Source organism: Ovis canadensis, chromosome 3 (genome assembly GCF_042477335.2).
Source record: "Ovis canadensis isolate MfBH-ARS-UI-01 breed Bighorn chromosome 3, ARS-UI_OviCan_v2, whole genome shotgun sequence".
Taxonomy (NCBI): Eukaryota; Metazoa; Chordata; class Mammalia; order Artiodactyla; family Bovidae; genus Ovis; species Ovis canadensis.
Genome location: NC_091247.1, coordinates 2,657,218 through 2,671,368, shown reverse-complemented (window position 1 = coordinate 2,671,368; position 14,151 = coordinate 2,657,218). Strand labels below are relative to the sequence as shown.

The following is a 14,151-nucleotide window of genomic DNA, read 5'->3' as shown; positions in this document are numbered from 1 at the left end:
GCTCACACAGACCACCTCGGGGCGTTTGAGCGCTCCGTCTGCTTCTGCGTAGTAAGACCCCAGATGTGCAGGCCTGAGTATTTCCCGTTTTCGCAGACACTGCTCACTGCCTGCGCAGACGCACCAACCTATTCACCTCTCAAGAGTGCATCACCATGAAGTGTTAATACTAAGATCGTTAATTCTACCAAAACATGGTTTTGGAAGATCTCTGCACTCAGCCTGTCTCACCAGCCTGAATATTACATTCATGCACCCATCCACCCACAATCGGTCCCTCCCATCCGCCCTCCATTTGTCAATCATCCATCCACCCACTCACCATCCGTCTCCTTTACTCACCGTCCATCGTCCATTATTCCCCTCCATCCACCCACCACCTGTCCCCTCCATCCATCGTCCATCCTCCTCCTCCATCCACCCACCGTCCATTTGTCCATCGTCCATCCTTCCATAGCAGGCTGTCCCAGTGGCTGGGCTGCAGAGATCACAGAGGCCAAGCCCCAGCCCCCTCCTGAGGCCACGGAGACCTCCCCTCGGCCGTTTCCCTTCCCTCCTCCCTCCCCGCGATCCCATCGAGCTGGGCTGTGGCCAGGACAGAGTCCATGGGCAAGGAGAATCTGCTCCCGGGGAAAGTGAGGGCGGTGCTGGGTCCCTTCCAAAGGAGGCCTTGGTGGCCACCCCAGCCTTCGGCACCTTGTCTGGAGACGGGCCAGCCATGACTCAGCTTCCCTGGCGCCAGCACCTCTGACCTTGTCATTCTCACCGTGAGGACACAGGCTGGGAGAGAGGACGGCAGTGGGAAGGGGCCCAGCTGGGGACCGGCACAGGTCCCGGGCCGCCAAGCCGACAGTCTAAGGGGCCCACAGACGTCCCCTCTGAGGGCAGCCGCAGCCAGGGGTGCTGGCGCTCTGGAGTCACACCAGCTGAGTTCTTGTCAGCGGAGGGTTGACCCTGTAGAGCTGCTGGGATAGGAAGCTGGCACGGCAGACCTGTGGCAGGCACCCCGCACACCTGACGAACAGTGTCCGGCCACCCAGGGCCCACGCACGATGCCCCCGACTCCCAGCGGGGCTGGTCCCTGGTCTGGCCCACGTCCCTCCCCCACCTGCTCCTGTCCACCCCCCAGGTCTGCCGTGGCCGGCGGAGCTGGTGGAGGTGCTGCTCACCGTCATGAAGCAGCACCAGAGGATCCTGGACATACAGCTGCGTGCCTGCACCCTGCTGCTGCGCACCCTGGGCCAAGGTGGGCTTCCCCGGCCCCCCACACCCACCGTGGGCCCAGGTGGGCTTCCCCGCCCCCACACCCACCCTGGGCCCGGGTGGGCTCCCCCTGCCTCCCTGACACCCACCATGGGCCCGGGTGGGCTCCCCCGGCCCCAACACCCACCATGGGCCCGGGTGGGCTCCCCCCGCCCCCCAACACCCACCCTGGGCCCGGGTGGGCTTTCCCACCCCCCCCGACATCCACCCTGGGCCCGGGTGGGCTTTCCCACCCCCCCCGACATCCACCCTGGGCCCGGGTGGGCTCCCCCACCCCGACACCCACCATGGGCCCGGGTGGGCTCCCCCACCCCCCGACATCCACCATGGGCCCGGGTGGGCTCCCCCGCCCCGACACCCACCATGGGCCCGGGTGGGCTCCCCCGCCCCCCCGACACCCACCATGGGCCCGGGTGGGCTCCCCCGCCCCCCCGACACCCACCATGGGCCCGGGTGGGCTCCCCCAACCCCCCGACATCCACCATGAGCCTGGGTGGGCTCCCCCAACCCCCCGTCACCAGGTCTGGCCTTGGGATCCAGACCCTCTGGGCGTTCTGCCACCCAACCTCACCCCAGGATGACGGCACAGTGTGGCCAGGAGGCTGGGGCAGCACCCAGGGCCTGCCTGTGACCTGCTCTGGGGCCCTGGGCCTGGGCCAACTCCTCCCTGCTCTGGCTGGTCTCCAGGCACAAAAGGAGGAGCTGGACTGGGGGGGTTCTGCGGTGTGACCACCCACCCCCCAACCCCAGGCAGGCTGGGCGGGGTCCTAGCATGGGCTTCCAGGGGGTCAGCTGAGGGGGCAGCGAGAGAGGCTGCAGCTAACAGTCAGGGCTCCTCCTGGAGTCTTTAAAGAAAGCTTTAAATACCTGGTTTTTAAACTGGAAGTATTTCACTACGTTTCTGAACTTTATTATTTAGGTTGAATTCCTGCGTAATGCTTTATGTGTCCACTCTGATAAATGTCTACCCTGGCACGGGCTCCCAGCCCCGCAGTCCTTGACTCAGTCACACAGCACTTGTGGGGACCCGTTCTGTGCCCTGACCTCAGCATCCTCCCTGCAATCACGGAGGCCCCCCAAGCCCCCAGCCCAGAGTAAACCCTCCTCTCCCGCGGCCTGCGCAGCGCTGGCCCAGGACGCGGCAGCCACCGTCGCGAACACCAGCACCATCGCTGCTGTGCTGCTGAGCGTCCTGCAGAGCCACCCCGTGGAGGAGCAGCTCCTGGCCACGGTCTACAGCCTGCTCACCATCGTGGCCAGCCAAGGTGGGTACTGCCTGGGCCGTCCTCGGGCGCTAGGCACAGGGCGGGCGGCACCCAGCCCCTCCATGGGGGCACAGACACTGCCTCCAGCCGCCCTGTGCCCACGTGCATCCCTCTGCCTACGGGCACGGGCCCTGCCAGGTGGTGACACCACCATGGGCTTCAGGTTCCTGCCCTTGCTGCCCCTCCGCCCCACCTCACAATGGCCACTGGCGAGTCCCGGTCGAAGGGCAGCGTGGGAGAGAGGGTCACCCCCCAGGGCCTTACCCAAGTTGACTCTCGTCTGACCACTCACCTCTGTAAAGGGAAGCTGGGGCCCCAGAGAGCCCAGGCCCTCACCTGGAGCCTGGCCGCACTAACCAGCCCACCGCAGTCCACTGATCTCACAGCAGGGAGTGAAAAGGGCTGCCATGCGCTGTCACGCTGGGACGACAGGTGTAAGTCAGGGCCACCTGGCAATGTCCGCTCACCACCCGAGAGAAACACCTTGGCAAAGAAGCCCTGGAGGCTGACGGGGTGGGAGGTGCTGGAATGGTGGCCCAGGGGATGGACCAATAGGACCCTTGTTTCCGGGTCCCAAGCTGGGCACGAGGCTGGCCCAGAGCAGGCTCTAGTGACTAAGCACGCATGGAGATCATGATGCCCGAGGTCAGGGGAGAAGGGAGGGGCCCCCAGGGAAGGCCTCCTGAGGAGGGGCTCCCCGTGGCCTCACTCCAGGGCCCACCCACAGGACTGGCCATGGACGAGCTGCAGAGGGCTGGGCTGTTTGAGGACATCCTGAAGCGCCTGGACAGCCTCCCCAGGAACAGGGACATTTGTATCCATGGCCTGAGCCTGCTCTGGGCCCTGCTGGTGGATGGTGAGTGGGCCCGGGGCTGATACCCTTTCCCGCTGGGGTATCAGCCGAGAGCTGGGGGAAGCGAAGGGAAGGGGCAGACCCTGACCCCAGGCCCCCCTCCACCCACCCAAGGAGGCCCTCTGCCTGCACACATCAGGGACTTCCTGGCATCCGTGGTCTCACCGGTTGGCTCTAGCACTGGGCGACCTCTCTCGACTTGATTCAGAAAGGGGGACCCCCACCAGCCGAATGGCTCCCTCTCCAGGTCCCACTTGGCGCTCCAGCACCTGGACAGTCATTTTCCCAAGAAGAGGTCTCCCAGCTTTGGAGGGCCCTGAGCACAGCTGGGTGCAAGATGCCCCAAGCCTCTCCTTGAGGTCTGATGCCTGCCCAGACTTGCTTAGCAGGCTGGAATCGGCCTTCCCGTTTCCCCATCTCAGAGGACGGTGGACCTCAAACCCCATAGCTCCTGCTGTCCCTGTGGCGGGCGGGGGCCACGCACACAGCAGGCCCTTCTCCCCGTGCCAGGAAGCGGGCAACCCCTCCTCACCCCATCCCGTTGCAGCTATCATTGTGAACAAGGCCCCCTTGGAGAGAGCCCCGGCTCTCGTCGCCGAGGTGCTGGCCACCTTCCCTGGGGATGCGGAAGTGGCTGAAGCTGGCTGTGCAGTTCTGTGGCTGCTGTCCTTGCTGGGTGAGCAGCTGGGGGCCCAGGGCCGGAGGGCTGGCCGGGCCCCTGGACACAGGTGTGCTGGCCCCTCCACAGGCTGCATCCAGGAGCAGCAGTGTGCGGAGGTGGTGGACCTGCTCCTGCAGAGCATACGGCTGCACCAGGACCGAGTTCTGCTGGTGAACAACGCCTACCGCGGGCTGGCCAGCCTCGCCAAGGTGTCCGGTGAGCCTGGACCCAGCGGGGCTGCCGCTCTGAGGTGGGGGGCAGGCCTCCCAGTGAAGCCTGCTGGTGGCCCACAGACCAAAACCATGCCCACACTCAAGCAGGGAAAAGAAACACCCACAGTCCCAGCGCATCCTCTGCACCCACGTCACACTTGCTGGTGTGACCCTGTATCGTGACCACCTCCTCTGCCCGAACACACTTGGTGTGAGCAGAAGTGCTCCTCCAGGTGTGGCTCTGAAGTCAGCACAGCAGATGGGGACTGAACCCCACCGCCACGGGAACCCCGGCCGTCACCTAGCCCCCCGGCCAGGCTCTGCACTCGACTCGGGACCATAGCCCTCTAGAGATGCTTGGGGCCTGGAGTCCGGCCAAGGCTGCCTGCTGCATCAGGGTGGTTCAGCCTGTGAGGTCTGGTCTGCTTGGATACGCAGGCTAGATGGCGTGACCCTCGCTCCTAGAGAAGCTCAGGGGTGGGGCAGTGTCTCCCCTTTCTGATGGAGACACCCTAGGCTGCAGGCCTGCCCCCACTCCATCTGGGATCCCATCAAACTGGCTGGGGACAGGGCCTGGAGCCGAGAGCAAAAGGCTCGTGGCCCAGTACACAGAAGCTGGGTTGTCAGAACCCAGTGAGCCAGACCCGAGTCAGAGTCTGGGTTAGGGTTACAGGATTTATTGACACCTTGGGGTGTCTGCCTCCCCCGGGACTCCAGGGGACCTGATCACATGGCATCAGGAGCTGGGTCTAACCTGCCCTGACGGGCCTCCTCGCGTGTGGCCACCCCCTCCCCTGGCCTGGGAGACTGCTGGGGTGAAGAGACAGGTGCCCTCTGCTGGAGAACACCCCCAAGGTGTGCAGTGGTCAAGGCCTGACTGCTGCGGTCCCTGGGGCCACCATGGTGTCCTCAGCCGGCTGAGGCTTGCTGCCCACAGCGCTCTGGGCTCTCGACAACCCCACAAACTCAGTATGGCCATCCCCCATCTCCTGGAGGACCCTGAGGCCTACCCATCAGGGAACGCCGCCCTCTACCCCCTGCCCAGAGCTGGCCGCCCTGCAGGTGGTGCTGCCCAGGGAGACCGGCAGCGGCCTGGACCTCATCCGGGAGACCTACCAGTTGCACTGTGACGACCCAGAGGTGGTAGAGAGCGTGTGCCTGCTGCTGGCCTACCTGGCCGCCTACAGTGAGGACCCGGCTCACGGCTGTGGTGGGGGCGAGGGCAGGAATGCGCTGGGCCAGGCACCGCGCTCCTGAGTCCCAGGGCTTCTCACTGAGCCCCACAGGGTGGAGGCCCGGCCCTGTCGCACCCACCTCAGGAACCCCCTCTGCCCGCAGAGGAGATCCTGTCTGAGCTGGCGTCCAGCGGCATCCAGCCCCTGGTTGTGGAGATCCACGGACGCTTCACCTCCAGCCTGGTGAGTGCTGGTGGGCCCTCCCTGCCTCACTGCAGGGCCCCGCTAGGGCTGCGGAACACCCCGCGGGGCAGGGGGCCACCCAGACACCGTCCAGGACAGCCAGCCGCCTTCTCCTTGCAGGAGCTCGTTTCTTACGCAGCCAGCGTCCTCCACAGACTGGAGGCGGCCGCCCAGCCCAGCTCTGAGGGCGGCCGGTAGACGCCACTCTGGGGAGCCGCCTGGCCCTCCTCTCCTCATCAACCTGTACCTGACCAGGCGCCCAGTGCCACGGGCGTCTCCTGGGGGGCAGGGCGTCAGGAGAGGTGAGACCCAGCCATCCTCTCAGACACGGGGCCTCCACAAGGCGCAGCTCAAGTAAAAACAGGCATTTATGTCACACAACCTTCGTGGTGGCTTTGGACTTTTCACACGGCTGGCGGGGGCTCAGTGTAGCCTAGGGCACTGCACGCTCCCCTCAGTGCAGAAGGCTGTTCCTGTTCTCAGAGAGCCCGCACCCCGGGCGGGGCAGGGCGGGGTGCCCCAGGCACCCACGCTCACTCGTCCGTTCAGGTCGGGGGGCGCCCACCTCCGGGAAAACCACACTGGGCAGCCCGAGCCCCCCTGCCTGCTGTGGGCTCTAAACTGGAACTTGAATATAGCGGGTGTGCACGGGTGGGGCGAGCGGAACCCCAGCCTCAGGAGATCCCCCCAAGCCCCCGAGTGGCAGAGAAAATCCCTCAATGAGGGGGCGACGGGGCAGCCGTGCGGTCCATGCCCGAGTCCCGGTGTTCCTTTCTTCCTGTTGCCGACAGCAGTGAGGGAAAGAGGCCCCCCAGAGGAAGGTGACGAAGACCCGTCAGACAACCAGACGCTTCCCGCCCTGGCCCCGGGGAACCGCAGGGACAGCCCCAGGGCCCCCCGTGTGGGAGAGGCTCAGCATAGCAGCACGCACACCACGTGCCTCTGCTGCCGTGATTCTGAAACCCGCCCTCAGCGTCACAGCTCCGGGGGCTCCGGGGCTCCGACTGCCCTCTGATGCGGTTGCAGCTCCCGCGGGCGCAACGGTCTCCTGGGGCGGGGCCCTGCTAGGTGTCCTGGCTGCGGGCCTCGGGGGCGGGGGGCCGCCTGTCGCCGGCGAGGCTCTCCCAGTCCCTCTTCACCAGGACGTACAGCCTCATCGCCACCTGTGCATCCTGGACCTGGGGGACACGGGCCATCACCACGGTCATCCTGCTGGTGGCTGGTGTGGCCACCCACCCCCGTCCACCCCACAGCTCCCGAGTCCTGCCGCCAGACGTGGGGCGATGACCACTGACGCGGCTCCCACTCGGGAGGGATGGGCGTGCTGGCTCACGAGGGGCCCCGGATGCCACACAACTCGGGAGGCAGATGGGAGGGCTGCGGGCCCAGCCCGATGCCCAGAGGGCCAGGCTCTGTGGGCCCGCAGCCTCACCCTCAGCCCTTGGGGGTCTGCAATCTAGACAGGACCCGGAGGCCCCTCACCCCCGTCACCCGGGACCTGGAGGCCCGTCGCCCCGTCGCCCCATCACCCAGGACGTGCTTACTGAACAGTGCTCCGCCTGCTGCACCTGGATCCCCAGGATTCTCTCTGCAAGCAGCTTCAGAGACGGCCGTCCACTCTGCCGGGGAGAGGGGAGCGCGTCGCCACGTTCGGGTGGGGCCTGGGCAGGGGGTGGCCCGCCGAGCACTGACCCAAGGGACTGTGAGTGTCCCTCCCACGCAAAGTGGCCGTGTGGGCTGGTGACTGCACCAGGGAGGGACTATGCATCGTCGGCCCTGGGCGGCCCTGCTCGTGGGCAGGGGGGAGCGGCCCTGCTCGTCGTGGGGGGGTCCCTGCTTGTCGGGGCGGCGGCCCTGCCTCTGGAACACACACAACGTGCCTTCTGACCCGCAGCTGGGGGTGTGACCACAGATGAGAGAGGGCCCACTGCCCTCAGGGGCGCTAACTTTGGGTTGGCCAAGTCTTCTCTAAGATTACTTTTTTTTAAAATGTCTAATTCTCCTGTGATTCTCATTTATTTATTCACTGGTTTTTTTTTTTTTTTTGGCTGAACTGCAGCATGCAGGATCTCAGTTTCCTGACCAGGGACTGACCTTGGGCCTCCGGCAATGGAAGCGCCAAGTCCCAACCACGGGACAAGTAGGAAGTCCCTCCTCTTAGTTTTAAAGGTTAAAACGGAAAACAAACCCAAACACCTTTAACCAGGAAGCCAGCTTCCAGGGACCAGAACCTGTAATCACGTGAACCATGCCTTCAGAACCACATGGTTTCAGGTACCTTCACTTGGGTCCTGAAAGGCTTGTACTTCTGAGTGTCCCGGATCTTCTTCTTTGGGTGGCCCAGAAACAGCGCCTGGAGGAGGAAGGCACGACAGGCATTTTGGTGTCTATCTGCAGAAAGGTGCACCCCTTTCTCAGAATCCCACACTGAGCACACAGACAGGACAAAGCACTGATGAGAGGCTGAACTCCTGGGGGCGATTATCGCGGGACAGGTGATGCTCAGCAGGAAGAACGCGTGGACGGAAACGCAGCCTTAAAAGTGGGGAAGGCGGAGACTCAGTCACCAAGGAACCAGCAACCGTTTGTCCTGTATTTGAGTTTGCATCACACATACACACAGAAAATCAGGGATGAAACGGGGCCCCCCACGATCTCGAGACAGGCCCAGGAGAGGGTGGAAGGCAAGTCTGCCCAGGTTACCAGGGTGGGGAGGGCACAGGGGCTGAAGCGGGAGCCTGAGCGCCCAGGGCCTCCGAGCTGAGAGCACGTGCTGCCCAAGCACCTCATCCCAAAGGGCGGGCCAGTGCGGCCCGGGGCAGAGACCCTGGCGGGCACGGCCGAGCCCCACCCTCAGGGGCACAGGAAGGGGCCCTCGAAGCTGGCCTGCCGCCCGCCGTGGGCCAGTCTGTGAGATGGGGTCTGCCCGGGGTTCCGAGGGAACAGGCACCGGGGGTGCCCCCGCCTGGGGAGGGGGCTCTGCCCTGAGGAGTGGGGCCGTCGCTGGGCGGGGCGGCAGCGTTAGCCACGGCTCCGTCTACCCGGGTGTGTGAGGAGCTGCCCCCTGCCCCGGCTCTCACTGCGGGCGCGTCACCCACGGCGGGAGGCGCGCGCGGCTCCTCCGACGGCGCGGGACACAGAGGCGTGGGCCAGCACCTTGAGGTCGTTGTGCAGCGCGTGTCCAACCAGAATCCGGCCCTTGAGCAGGTCCGCGACTTCCCTCTGAACAACTTCAAACTCTTCTCCTGGAAGCCACACACGGGAGAGGTTTCAGTGCCGCGCCGAGAGCGAGCGCTCTTGCCCCGTCAGACCCGGGGTGGGTCAGGGCCTCAGGAGGGCGGGCCAAGGGGAGGCTGCGCCAACCGGGCTCGTGCCCTCGGGCTGCCCACCCAGCCCAGGCGGGACTGGCAGAGCCTGGGGCCGAGGAGCAGCCAGGCCGCAGCACGGGCCGTGCTCCAGGACCCGAGAGGCGTGGACAGCAGAGACCACGCGCCCAGAGGAGGGGGGCAGCTACCTCGAGCCCCCGCCCTCAGGATCCCTCCAGGCCCCAGATCTCAAGGCCCCCGAGCACAGCTTGCCCAAGGGCAAACTCTGCAGACCAGGGCCCCGGATGTGTCCCAAGGTGGGACACCTCCACCTGCCCCCCCGACCTCATTCCCAATGTAGGGATCCCAAAGGAACCTACGAGAACCTGCCCCAGGCCAGGCCTCCCGCTGCTTGCCTCGTCCCCACGGCTTCCCAATAGTCTAGAAGACCCTGCTGCCTGTCCCGCCTCCCCAGGCCCGTCTTCACCTCCCAGCGGCCTTCTTCCTCTGACACCCCGTCCGTCCCCGCTGCCCAGCGACACCGCAGTTTGGGGACACTGGTCCAGCCGACAGTCAGGCGGCCGAGAGGCAGCCAGGCCAACACAAAGCCCACCCACCCGGGAGGGAGGAAAGACCGCCGGGCCCCCATGGCGGCCGTGCCCGGCTGAGCCACGCACCCTGCGCCAGGTCCGCGGGCCGGACGCCGCTGACGGCGGTCCTGTAGTCAGTCACTGGCTGGGTCGGCTTCACGTGCTTGTCGTACACGCACCACCCGTGCTGGTTCACCAGGGACACGCGGGCCACGATGCTCTCCTCCCCCTTGGGGCCCACGCCCACCATCTCGCAGTCCATGGCTAAGGCTTTAGTCAGCCTGGGGAGGAACCAAGGCTCCAGGTTACCCTGCGGGACCCAGGACCCGGTTCCACCACTCAGTGCCGTGCCGAGGACTGGGCTCGGCCAGGCGCCGAGCTGCCTGCCCATACGACAGGAGGGGAGGGAAGCAGCCCTTTCCTGAAGAGCCCCCGCCGCCCCCGAGGCTGAGTGCGCCCCGCGTACCCGCCGAAGGGCCGCTCCTTCACCAGCGTGGTGCTGCTCTCGCTCTGACCCAGCTGCCGCCTCGCTACGCTGGCTGCCTCTGGGCCGATGGCCGCTTCGATGTCCGCTGGGTCAACATCGTCAAACCAGATGTCCTCTCTAGAAGGCAGAGGGGAGAACGGGCTGAGCGCGGTGGCGAGCGTGGCCTGCTCTCAGGGCAGCTCAGGCCCGTGTGCCTGGCCACCGGCCACGGTGATCACCTTGGCACTTTCCCGTTTAATTAAAAAATATGCCCTTTAGCTAAAATGGAGGAACCTCAGAGCAACACAAAAAACACGAGACGGAAACACACCTGTGCCCCTACTCGGGTGTGACGGCTGTGACGTTTCCTTCTCAATGACAGAACAAACAGCTACCAGACGTTTAGGGACCACAGATAAACACGCTGCCAGGAAAATGGAGACTCAGACACCCCTTGGTGCCCGCAGCGTCCCCGTGCCGAGCCTGCAGACAGGGGTGCCCGGGCTGGGATGCTCAGCAGCCGGGTCCTCTCCTCCGAGACGCACTGGCCGACTGGACAGGCCCTCTGGCCTCTGCCCGCTCAGGCTCCTCCCTTGCAGGACTGACCCCGACCACACCTCAGGAGTCACTGAATCAGTGCATCCCCGCCCCCCGACGGCCCCTTCTCCATGCGGGGCCCAGCTGGGACCACTCTTTCCCAAGAGGGCGCCCAGCACCGAGACACACGCAGGCCCTGAAACGCTGCCTCCTGAAACCTTCAGCCACTGTGTCCTCAACCCCCGGCGACACACAGCCAGGCGGACTTACAGACACACCACCCCCTGCCGAGCCATGCAGAGGCAGCTGCTGACCGGTCCCGCGTGGGCGACACCCAGGCTTTGTTGCATAACCGGCATGCACTGGGGCAGCAGGGGCGCCTCAGCTCCAGCACCGGTTGCCGCGCTGCTGCTCAAGGCACCTCAGGAACTGGCCCCAAACCACCCGACTGGCAAGATGCAGGGGTCGGTTTTGAACTCAAGTCTTTCTGGCTTTGGTGTTCGTTCATTCCACAAGTCTTTCCTGGGGGCCCACGAGGTGCCAAGCCCTGTTCAGGGCCCTGGAGATACAGCAGCTATGGGACAGGGTCAGCCTCTGCTCTGCCTACGTTCTAGGAGGACAGACTTACCCCAGGTTAATTCTAAATTAGCTGAATCACCCTGAATTACCCACGAAGAAACCCACAACGCCAGGATAAGGTGACAGAGGGGCCACCAGCCTCGGCCTCCTTAGGGAGAGAGGCCTCGGTGGCTGTGACCGGGGAGGAGGCTGAGGCACAGGGCGGCCGGGAAGGCCGCATCCATCATCACGTCCCGTGGTACTTACTTGGTGGGCAGGGCTGGAGGCAAGGGGGCAGTCGGCTCCTCAGCTTTCCGCTTCTTATGTTTGATGTCGCCTTGCTGCCGAGAAATGTCACCACTGGTCCTTTTCTCGGCCCCTTTCTCCTTGGGCTGCGCCTGTATCTTCCTGCTATTCAGTGATCCCGAGGGCCCAGAGGCCCCTGTGACCTCAGGGTCTGTGTTTTCCGTCCCCATCGCATCTCTCTTTGCTTTATCTGAGATCAAGTTTCTACTTTGTTGGACATGCTGTGGCTGCTTTCTGGAATCCGTTTGAGAGAGAAGTGGAGGCTCTTGTGGAGTCTGTGATCTTTGTTTCAGCAGCTAATAGAACCCAAAACAAAACACACAACGCACTGTGATTTGGAAATCACACACCAGAGGTGGGAAAGAAGCACGTCTGTGTCTAAAAGCCGCCTGTCCCCGCACTGTTGTTTCAGAGTCTCCTCCTTCCGAGCCAACGCATGGGGGCCACTTCCTCAGTCAGATCTCTTGGTTTGCTCCTGCTGTGAGGGTCTCAGGAAGAGATGGTCACGTCCAATGACACGGGGTGGACCACCATACCCCTGCTCTCCCCCAGGGAGGGCTGAGGTCTCCCAGCCCAGCGCCCTCGGTTAAGACCCTGCTGCGCGGCAACCAGCTGAGTGAGGAGGCAGTTCCTACCTAGCTGTTCCTGTGATGTTTAAACAACAGGAGAACTGCCTTTCTTGTATGAATTAGAGAAAACGTGAAGTTTCTTCCCACAATAAATATCCATCCCTCTGCTCGCTTCTTTTTGCTTTACTTTCTTGTAAGAAAGAGGCCGAGTTACAGCCCAGGAAGTCTGAGACCCCTGGGGTGGCCCGAGGGAATTTCATGGTCTATGTGTCAGGACAGGAGAATGATCTGGACTCCCCCCTTAAGGCGCAGGTTAACAGTCTCAGAAGCCCTTCTCTGCGCTCCCCCTCACCCACTCTGAGGCTCCTGGAGAGATCTCAGGAGCTCAGAAGAGGCTGCGGAGACACCATGAGGGTCGGCAGCAGCAAAGAGCGCGAACTCCCACCCAGCCCTGTGCACCTGCACCCCAGGCGCTCGCTGTGTGACCCTGGGCCACGTGCCTCAACCCCTCCCAGTCTCCTCATCCAGAAAACAGCGGTACAGCAGCAGCCGACTCTGGCGAAGGCGGTTTACGAGTGAAGCTCAGCCGACAACAGCACCCAGGAGATAGTGGCCGGTAGGTAATCTGCAAGTCTTGGTGCACTGATGGCCCAGAAAGGCAAGGAGGTATCGTGGCATTACGAGCAGGGAGTTGATGGGAGGGGGCTTGGGGTCTGACTCCTGGCTCTGCTGACCTGGTTGCAATCTACTTAACCTGTCAGGCCCACTTCCTCATCTGTAAAATGCAGATGATACAAGATCTCAGAGTCGGTCTCAGGTTAAATATGAACACATCAGCTCAGCTCATCCAGCAGTGTCTAAAGCACACGTGAAGCACTCAGTGATCAGTAGCAGTGGTCACCGATTAAAGGCCCAGTGTTGCCAGAATTTCATGGCAAATAGACGGGGAAACAGTGTCAGACTTTATTTTTTGGAGCTCCAAAATCACTGCAGATGGTGACTGAAGCCACGAAATTAAGACACTTACTCCTTGGAAGGAAAGCTATGACAAACCTAGATAGCATATTAAACAACAGAGACGTTTCTTTCTGACAAATGTCTATACGGTCAAAGCTATAGTTTTTCCAGTAGTCATGTATGGATGTGAGAGTTGGACCATAAAGAAAGCTGGCACCAAAGAATGGATGCTTTTGAACTGTGGTGTTGGAGAAGACTTTTAAGAGTCTCTTGGACTGCAAGGAGATCCAACCACTCCATCCTAAAGGAGATCAGTCCTGGGTGTTTATTGGCAGGACTGACTCTGAGACTGAAGCTCCAATACTTTGGCCACCTCATGCGAAGAGCTGACTCACTGGAAAAGACTCTGATGCTGGCAAAGACTGAAGGCGGGAGAAGGGGACAGAGGATGAGATGGTTGGATGGCCATCACCGACTCGATGGACAGGAGTTGGTGATGAACAGGGAGGCCCGGTGTGCTGCAGTCCAGGGGGTCGCGAAGAGTCGGACACGACTGAGCGACTGAACTGAACTGAACTGTCAGCAAGGTCCTCTGCATCCAGCCTCTGCTGTTCCGCAGCCCACGCGCTCCGGCCTCTGCGATCGGCTCTGCTCCCCGGGTCCACTCCAGCCCGCGCGCCCCCCGGGACCCACACACCGTCCCCCTCTCCGTCCGTAGGCCCCCCGCGGACTTGCCTCCTGCAGCGCCTTCCAGTTCGGGGAAAAGTCCTCCGGGGCCTTTGGGGGCCGCACCGCGACCACTCCGGGGTCGTTCCCCGGCGCCCCACCAGCTTCTCGCGCTTTGTTCCTCCAGGCCCTTTTCTTCCGTCTCGGCTTCCTGACGGGCCCAGCGTCAGGCGCGGGGGCACGCGGGGCGCGCGCGGCGGCCGGCCCCCTTGCTTTCACCATGCCGGCCCCGGAGCCCGGCTGCCCGCAGTCCGGGACCCCGGAAGCCGCCCGGCACGCGTCCCCCTCACGTGGGCGCCGGTTTCCGGGAAGTGCTCTCTCTCTCCCTAACCGGGCTAGAAACCGAGCCTTCGCCTCTGGTTCCACACAGCCGGGAGAAGGGCGGGCCTCCTCGACTGCTAAGGAGAAGGGCCGCCGCCCTGGTGAGCGGCGTCCGCGGTTGGAGGCCCCGGGTCGGGTTGGAAG

At 63.6% G+C, this 14,151-nt stretch overlaps 2 protein-coding genes across 2 annotated transcripts in view; one reads left to right on the top strand and one right to left on the bottom strand.

The window, feature by feature from the left end:
• STKLD1 (serine/threonine kinase like domain containing 1) overlaps positions 1-6,053 on the top strand; it is a 23,602-nt gene extending 17,549 nt beyond the window's left edge. The window contains exons 13-20 of the mRNA XM_069580131.1: positions 1,130-1,246; positions 2,388-2,528; positions 3,256-3,384; positions 3,929-4,057; positions 4,130-4,258; positions 5,300-5,440; positions 5,593-5,672; positions 5,793-6,053. Coding sequence (XP_069436232.1) covers positions 1,130-1,246; positions 2,388-2,528; positions 3,256-3,384; positions 3,929-4,057; positions 4,130-4,258; positions 5,300-5,440; positions 5,593-5,672; positions 5,793-5,870 — 944 coding nt within the window. The 3' untranslated portion in view covers positions 5,871-6,053. The remainder of the gene's footprint in view (positions 1-1,129; positions 1,247-2,387; positions 2,529-3,255; positions 3,385-3,928; positions 4,058-4,129; positions 4,259-5,299; positions 5,441-5,592; positions 5,673-5,792) is intronic.
• REXO4 (REX4 homolog, 3'-5' exonuclease) lies at positions 6,023-14,151 on the bottom strand. The gene is made up of 8 exons (XM_069582059.1): positions 13,696-14,151; positions 11,396-11,730; positions 10,034-10,171; positions 9,655-9,848; positions 8,829-8,917; positions 7,951-8,025; positions 7,217-7,291; positions 6,023-6,850 (listed from the first exon to the last, which is right to left on the bottom strand). The coding sequence occupies exons 1-8, from the start codon at positions 13,906-13,908 to the stop codon at positions 6,737-6,739; spliced, it is 1,233 nt and encodes a 410-aa protein (XP_069438160.1). The 5' UTR covers positions 13,909-14,151; the 3' UTR covers positions 6,023-6,736.